This window comes from Atta cephalotes (assembly GCF_000143395.1).
Source record: "Atta cephalotes unplaced genomic scaffold scaffold00002, whole genome shotgun sequence".
NCBI lineage: Eukaryota > Metazoa > Arthropoda > Insecta > Hymenoptera > Formicidae > Atta > Atta cephalotes.
This window is the reverse complement of record NW_012130066.1, coordinates 14,608,207-14,617,002: the sequence shown is the minus strand read 5'-3', so window position 1 is coordinate 14,617,002 and position 8,796 is coordinate 14,608,207. Positions and strand designations below refer to the sequence as shown.

Here is an 8,796-nt window from a genome sequence, read left to right as displayed (position 1 = left end):
GAATACTCCCTCCGTATATTTTTCTATTTCTTGTACGTAAACAGACGCCATTATATTGGAGTATGTAATCAATATATAGTTTCGACTTTTTTTTATTCATATAACACGTGATATATAAAAAAATAGTCTTGTCGCGATGAGACTTGCTGGATAACGTGCCTATTTCATTACAATCACATATCATTGACGAATATATTTAATCGAATTTATGTCGGCCAGCTGACAATATCAAACACATAACCTCAAATGAACCAAAAATGAAAAGGAGAGAATGTAAAAGAATCCTGCCTATGGCAATTCGATGAATTCCAAGGATGTATCGTTAATCCGCTCTTTAGTAAGCTATATAATAATCGCCAATTTGAATTGCCTACTTATACGTGATATGCTTCTGACAGCTCTGCCTGAATCTACTTCAGAGTCACACTTGCAAAAAAGCGATTCAATAACAAAACTAACAACTGATGAGGAAACTGAGGTGCCTCCTCCTCCAGGAACAGAACCTCTACTCCCGATTCCTGCCCTCGTGAGCTCGCCAGAGAGAGAACGTGAGCGAAGCGATCCCTCCAGCCGCGATAAGAAAGAACGAGACAATGAATACTCAGGAGAACGTCAATCGAGAGAACGTCGACGAAGCTTCAGTAGGGATGGACATCGTGACAGGTAGATATAAGAAAAGCAAATTTTATCACTAAATCCCTATTATGACATAAAAGATAAACTGAATTAAGTTATACATTTTGCTCATTAATCCACAATTAACAATGCAGAAGCGGAGAGCGTGGTCGTAGAATTGAGAATTTACGGCCATTGAATCACAATCGAAATCGATCCCTGTCGCCCAGACATTCCCAACACGGCGAATATTCATCGTCGAGTGCAGTGTTACCTCACTTAATGAACCCACCTCCTTCTAAGAGCTATCAGAGTCATTTAGCAGACGATGGACATTATCCACCTGCTATGCATTATGACAGTGGAATACGTAGATCTAACGAAGACCGTGCGGGTACTCCAACGGTAAGAGCAGAACATAAAGAGAATTTTTTATACTTACTTGAACATTTATATTTATTTGTCGCTGCACTTTTCTGCAATATTTCAGGTCGACGAACCACATTTGCATGTTCCTTCATCTGGCAATCAACCACCATTATTGCCTTTTCCACCAGGTGAAGAGCGCATTCCACCGCCAAATTATAATCAGCCGCCACCAAATGTACCTCCGCATAATCCTCCGCTTTTGCCGGATCCATATATGAGTCATCGAATACCGATATATCCGCATCAACAGGGATCACATTACGGACCACCAAGATACGATAGACCTCCTTACCAGCAACAAGGATACCGACCGTCTCAGCCACCCCGAAACTATAGTGGGCCACCAAGAGGACCAATGAGAGGATTGCATCATAGTAAGCAACATTTATTCCATACAAATATGATACAAATATGTAGATAAAAAAAAAGATATATACTTTAAATAAAACATTTACTTTCTTTTCATGGCATTTTTCATTTTTGTAAAAATTTTGTTATAAAAGCAAAACACTTTAAACCTATTTTACAATGTGCTCTTTGTTTCTTGTTTCTTGCTTTTTACGTTTTACTTTTTTTTCTTTCTTGCAACCGTTTTATCGACAATATGCATTTCTTGCTACATGTTTCCTGTTTCTTCCAAAGTTCATTAACTTTTATCTCGGGCAACATAAAAAAAAATCAGATAAGAAGCAAAAAGCAGAAAACAGAAAATATAAAGCATATAGAATAACCATTAAATACAGGTAAATATACTTTAATTTGACATTTGTGCTTTTTTTTTTTCCCGAAGCGTCTTATATGAATCTTATATATTTTGATGTTTGGATTATTTCATTTTTGTTTTTCATTTTAGCATTTAACATTTGTATCTTGTTTTAGTGGGATATCGAAATCTGCAACCACCACCACCTGGACTCGGTAGAAATATACACAATAGAAATCTACCTGGGTAAGTTAATTTTCCAATAATTTTCCTTGATTAATAAAAATCAATACAATGTTATTAATATACATTTCATTCTTCAGAATCATTGATGATCCATTGGAAGCATTCGAGCGAATGCTCCGAGAGAAAGATGAGAGAGATCGACGTTTAGGGAAGCATAGAAGAAGAAGCAGAACGCGATCCCGATCACGTAGTTACAGTCGATCTAGATCACGCTCTTTTGGTCGTAGATCGCCTTTTGCGTCTCGTATCAGTCGATCTCGCAGTCCGCCATCAAAGCGAAGATCAACAAGGTCACCGTTACCACTCCGACCTCGTAGTCGTACTCCAAAACGTAGATCAAGAAGTGGCAGCTTCTCTATCAGCAGGTACTTTTGTAGTTTTAACATGCAAGGTTTATTTATTGTTATTCTATTTTTCAAGTTTTACTTGATGTTGCAGATCTAGATCGTATTCTCGCAGTCAGTCGCCGAGACCATCTCCATCGAGAGATAGAGACAGGGAAAGAGATCGGGAAAGGGATAGAGAGAGAGACCGTGACCGTGATCGCGACAGAGACCGCGAGCGGGATCGAGATCGTGATTTATTGCCCAGATATCGATCACCAGTCAGATCACCTCCGAGGTATGCTTCGCATAATATCATCATTATATAAGAGACATCTTGTAAAATGCATTCTGAATACATTTATATTATTCTACAATAAGCCATTACCTTAGCTTTAAATCTTAAGGGGATTCTAAAGTCGTCTACTTACCTAGAGTTCTTAATTTTCTGAAAAAATGAAGTCGAGAAAAAACTACATTTTTTTTCTTTTTTTTCCTTTTTTTTAAAAAAATATTCTTTCAATAAGTTCTTTTTCGCATACATTTGAATTTAATGATAGAATGTCGCTTTAAATTATTTTAAATTATTTTTTACAAATAAGTAGAAGATTTATTTTCTTTTATGCATTATTACATGACAGGTTTTTCGGGTGTGTTGATTGATTGTAGAATGGAAAAATTCTCGAATCTAAAAATATTTTATGCAGCCAAATAACATATGAACATACCTGCAAACTTTGTCGTACGACAATAAAATCTAGAGCTGTCATGTTCTGACAACATTTATTTCATATAAAAAAAAGCTGTAAAAAGGTTGTTAGCAGTCAAGAAAATCAAGGAAAATCGGGAAAAGTTAGTGAAAGCTGTCTAAACTTTAGATGCTCCAGAAATTATTTTATTTGCTACTGAGCATATCTAAAGATAAATTTAAGGAAGCTTTAAATATAAAGTCTGACTATGAATACGAACAAAAATCTCAATAAAAAATGTGCAGAACAAAAAACCATGTATATCCGCCATTTCTCGTAATTTATTTATTATTTACTCATCAGTAGTTGTATCAGTAGTTGTATGTTCCATTTAACGTTTGCAACACATTTACTGCAAGTATCGTATTATTATTTATATTTGCAACTTGTTCTTCAAGGTGAATAATTCTTTGAATATAAATATTGTTTATTGTACTCTTTATAAAATAAAATATTTTAATATTTTTCTTTGTTTCTATTCTATTATATTAAGAATCTTTCAGGTTTTAATCAGGGAATTTTTCCAAAAAGTGACCGAAAAAATCGGGAAAAGTCAGGAAAATTTTTTTTTCTTTTTTGCTAATAACCTTGCTATTTACGAAATAGTAATCTATTTAATTAAAGAATTAATATAAATCGTATTGTTATACGAAAATTTATGTGTATGTGTGGTATGCGTGAGTGAGATATTGATGTAGTGATGTGTCAATAATATGTAAATCATTTGCTATTTACAATATATCTAATCGTCTTTAGGATTCCCTTAAGTCATAAAAAATAACTAATCTTATAAATAATTAGTCTTCTTACACATTCGACTATGAATTTCTCACGGCTTAAGCTTAAGTTATGGCTTATTATAGAAAACTCATTAATGTATAAATTACGAACGATTTAATGTTTCAGATTTCAAAGAGAGAGGGATCGTGAGAGAGATAGACCGCGATCACGCGAACCTCGAGATGGATACAACACTTACTACGGCGATTCACCGGCTCATGATTATCCATTTCGTGATCGTGAACGCGATTTACCGCCTAGGGAGAGACCGTTGCCGAGATATCCTATAGGAAGAAATCAGCCATCCCAACATATACCGCCGTTGATGCCGCATCTAGTCACTGGAGGTCATCCACCACCGCTTATGTCATTGGGACCTTCACCTACGGACAGGAAAGACTATTATGATTCCTACAACAGGTATTTTCGCCTCAATAGTACTTTCATTCATGTACACTACGTTATGCAGATAATCTACCGATATGCTAGCTTAGTTTATTTATAAACAAAAAACTATGGCTAATGAATTATACAAAAGCGACATGGTATATAAATCGAATTATCTTGTAGCGTGAAATATCGACGTACTGAAACAATTCTGCAAGTCATTTTGACAATGCATATACAAGTTAAACATGCAGTTACATTGCATAAATTTGATAATAAAGATTTCTAAATTCCATCCAAGTTTAAAAAGAGTAAAAATTATCTTTTTTGTGTGCTACGAAGAGTATAATATTGCTAAATTAAAAGATTATTTTTTATGCATACAGTATTTTATATACATATATATTGTGCACACATTTGCTTTATATGTATATGTGTGTATACACGCGCGCACGCGCGCACGCATGGTATGGCAATAAAATTCGGTGAATGTTATGAGAAAATAAACACTACATAGTTAATATACAAATGATCTTTATTATCTTTTGATGGTAATCCCCCCTAAAGACAATACACTTCTAATAACGTTTATTTTAATTACATTATTGAAGAAATTCTGTGAAAATTATTCCTTGGACATCACCTTATATTTTGTTGTCGATTCTGAATGTTCGAAATGTCTGTAATAATTCTTTTTATCTCCTCCTTTAATTTAGAGCGCAAAAAAATCTGATGGAACAAGATCAGGGGAATAGAGAAAGTGATTCAAACAATAATGCAATGCTAGTTCAAGAATTACTGTATATGTTTTGAATCAGAATCCCAGATAGAACGTAGTTATAATTAATTAAATCATAATGATATCATCATCATGACTTCATTTGATTTATAAAAATATAATTAAACTTAAAATTATTAAGGTCATGATGATGCTCTTATGATATTATTATGACTTTTGTGTTCGAGGTGTGATAAGACCAACTTAAGGCCATATCCAAAGATGATTTTTTACAGTTTTCGCATGTTATTTGAAATATATTGTCTTTAGGAGGTATTACTTTGAAAGACAATAAAGATCATCATTCGTACCATGAATGTAGGTGACTTGGAATAGTGCAGTAACTTGGAACAGCATGTATTTTTGTTAAATTTAATCGTGGTATTCATCCACGAGTCTCTAAAGGAAGTTTAAGTTTTCTTTAGTGATTCATGGATGCAATTAAATTTAACGAAAATACATGTCCCAAGTCACACTTGCGGTATATTAATTAAGTAATGTTTATTTGATACAGAATTCTTAAATATAAAGATTAAAATAGAAAAATTACAAGGATGGTAAATAGTAAAGTAATTTAAATCTTCCACATCTTCTTTCTGCATAAATATTTCTTTTTCCTTTAGCTACATTTAATTCTTTACAATTTTTTAAATTATTATTCTCTATTCTGCTCTAAATAAATGATTTATTATTCATAAGTATAGAAAATAATTGAAAAAAAAGATGTATATATTTTTCAGACATGTATATACATATATATTTAAATATACATACAAATATATATAATATGAATATATGTAATATGCGCATAAAGTATGTACGGATATATATGAAGTTTTTGCTATATATCAAATTTATGCAGCTTATATATTTATGTAACATTTTAATTTTTGCAAGAGTGATATTGGATATTGTGTGTGAAATTATTGTATTTAATTAACTCTTGTTTCATGATTCGATTGTACAAATTAATATATTTTCTCTATATATATATATATAGAGTTGGAGGAAAAGTTCTTCAGTATTTTGTTAGCTCAAAATTATATATATAAATCTTTGTTAAAAATGATCAAAATTTAAATTTAAAAAAGGGTTTTAAAGCTTGAAATTTCTACTTTCGAATGGTTACTAGATTTTTTGAATTTATAAGAGTTTTGTAATTTTTATATATAGAAAGTAATTTTTATATCTAGAAAAATTGAGAGCTGAAAAAAAGGAATTTTTCTTTTCATTTTGTGGGTTTGTCACGTATCAAAAAATATTTGCGAAAATTTTCTACTATCTATATCGTGAAAGTTAGAAGTTTTCCTTACAAAATCGTTTTTTAAACATTTCTATGATTTTTTGTTCTTGAATTATTCGCGATTAAGTAAATAAAAAGGAGCATTCTGACTTTGCTCATAACTCCATTAATTATCATACTGTAATTAAACAAACAAATTCTTAAAGCTGAAACATTGCCCTATCGAATAGTATCATGCTAATTTTTTTAATGTAAAATATATAGAAATTTGAGTTAAAAATGTGATATTACTATTCTTATAATCCCATTGCGCAATGAAAAAAAGGACAATACTATCACATTTTTAGCTGTGAAATGTGCATATATTCTATTTTTTTTAATTGGTAATTACACTTGATAGAGCAACATTTCAGCTTTAAGAATCTATTTTATTAATTACGGTACGATTTTTAACGGAGTTATGAGCAATCAAAATTAGAATGCTCTTTTATTTAATCCGCGTATAATTTGGTAACAACAAGTTGTAGGATCATTTTTTAAAAACGAACTTTTATGAAAAACTTTAAGTTTTCACGTCAAATAGTCGAAAATTTCGAAACAAATATATTCTGTATATAATTTTTTGAGCTACAAAATTCCGCAACTTTTTTTCCAATCCAATATCTGTAATATATTTGTAAATACTGAAGAGAAGACTGAAGAAAAAATGCGTTTTAGGCCTCTCATATTTAATACGCTTCTATATCTGAAAAGTAAAAGATATAAGAAATTGTTACCTAATTTATTTATTTTTAAGACAATATTGACATTATATATGAATAATAATGAGATAATAAAAAAAATATGTAATGAGAGTATGATTTATGAGCACAGTGAAATTTTTACTCTATAAAATTTTTTGTATTTTTTTATGTATTTAATTTTGTTATAAATCTGTTTGAGCAACGAGCATAGCATGGTAGACAACGCAAGTCTACCATACTAGGGGGGACTCAAGTTCGATCCCCGATAGATCAAGAAATTTTCATTTGCGCTTGTTGCTCTTCTTCGGTGGTCTGGCAAATCACCAGTATCCAAGAGTATCTATTGCCAAGAAAGCCTCTTGAACTGCCGTTCGGAACCGGCATTAAATCATAGATCCTGTATGTTTGTGTATAACTTGCGTGCGCACCACGGGCATACGAGAGAGGTAAGATAACTGTCCTTATTAATGTGCCTTTTAGTCAATTTACTTATTACTGAATTAATTATCAAATATTGTAGCTTTAATTTTATCTGCTTGCAATCAATATCGGTTTTTCAACTATTTCTTTTTCTTATAATATTTCTTTAATCTAAAAAAAAATGTTAATATTAATTTATAATGATTTGATAAAAATAAAAAACATGTTTTTATTCCTATTAGCGAGTCCTCCAAGCAATGACCCAATTTATGTACCTATCCGCATTTGACTCATTTTAACATATAGTTACCAAAACTATACAATAAATTTAAGCTAATTGTTTAAGTTAATACATATAAATCATTTCAATTATACTTATTTCATTAACTTATTTCATACACTCATAACAATGTTCTCAGCTTTAATATAGGGTATATTAATAGGGACAAGCTTAAAATCTTGCGGTACGTATTAATGGATTCACATGAATCCCTCATATCTTTCGAAAAGTATTTAAAAACTTAGTTAAAAAAATGAAAATATTATCTTTGATATCGTATATATTAATAATTTAATTTAACAAAAAAAATTTTCTTATTTATTCGTGCTAGTTTTCTTTATGGCTTATTGAAATACAAAAGCACATTGGCTGCGTTCAACAGAACACAACAATTTTGCCGTTTTATGATTCTCTGCTGAGATAGGACCATTCCTTTTGATCTAAAAGCATAACTCGATTAGCATGAAGAATACTTCCAACAGTTGCAAAATTCTATTGAACACAGCCATTAATAAGGATAATTACCTAGGTCTTGCACCAATTTTGGAATGTTGCGCTATCGAATGAAATAAATCTGTTTGTTTTTTATTTTTTTAGAGACTAATAGCGAATTCGGCAGACCGTACTAGTGTACGGTGCATTGAGTGCGAACTTTTTCAGTGCCACGCATTCAGCTTGTGCACTCTGTTTCAGTGTGTTAAGATTGTTATATATTCGGCAAATGAAAACTGAGCTAGCGTAATGTTGAATTTATATTCGAACCAACCGAATGAATCGAACGAGTTCAAGAAATATTGCACTATTGACAGTGCAATTTAGCATAGCACTAAAATGGTTCTGCACTCGCACCATGTCAAAGCAGCACAAGAGCGGAGTCAGTGATGTGTGCCGAATTCATCATAAGACTGTCGATTTTTTTAAATATACATGCGCCAATATCTATGCATACATGATACAGATACACAGATACGCTCATCCTTCTCTCATACAACACACATACACCCACGCACGTATACACACATACAGAGAGAGAGAGAGAGAGAGAGAGAGAGAGAGAGAGAGAGAGAGAGAGAGAGAGAGAGAGAGAGAGAGAGAGAGAG

At 31.9% G+C, this 8,796-nt stretch overlaps 1 protein-coding gene across 1 annotated transcript in view; it reads left to right on the top strand.

The window, feature by feature from the left end:
- The window catches only part of LOC105622359 (E3 ubiquitin-protein ligase RBBP6), a 40,569-nt gene that overhangs the window by 18,446 nt on the left and 13,327 nt on the right, over positions 1–8,796 (top strand). The window contains 7 exon segments of the mRNA XM_012203786.1: positions 399–663; positions 771–1,020; positions 1,106–1,418; positions 1,924–1,993; positions 2,071–2,358; positions 2,432–2,614; positions 3,972–4,265. Coding sequence (XP_012059176.1) covers positions 399–663; positions 771–1,020; positions 1,106–1,418; positions 1,924–1,993; positions 2,071–2,358; positions 2,432–2,614; positions 3,972–4,265 — 1,663 coding nt within the window.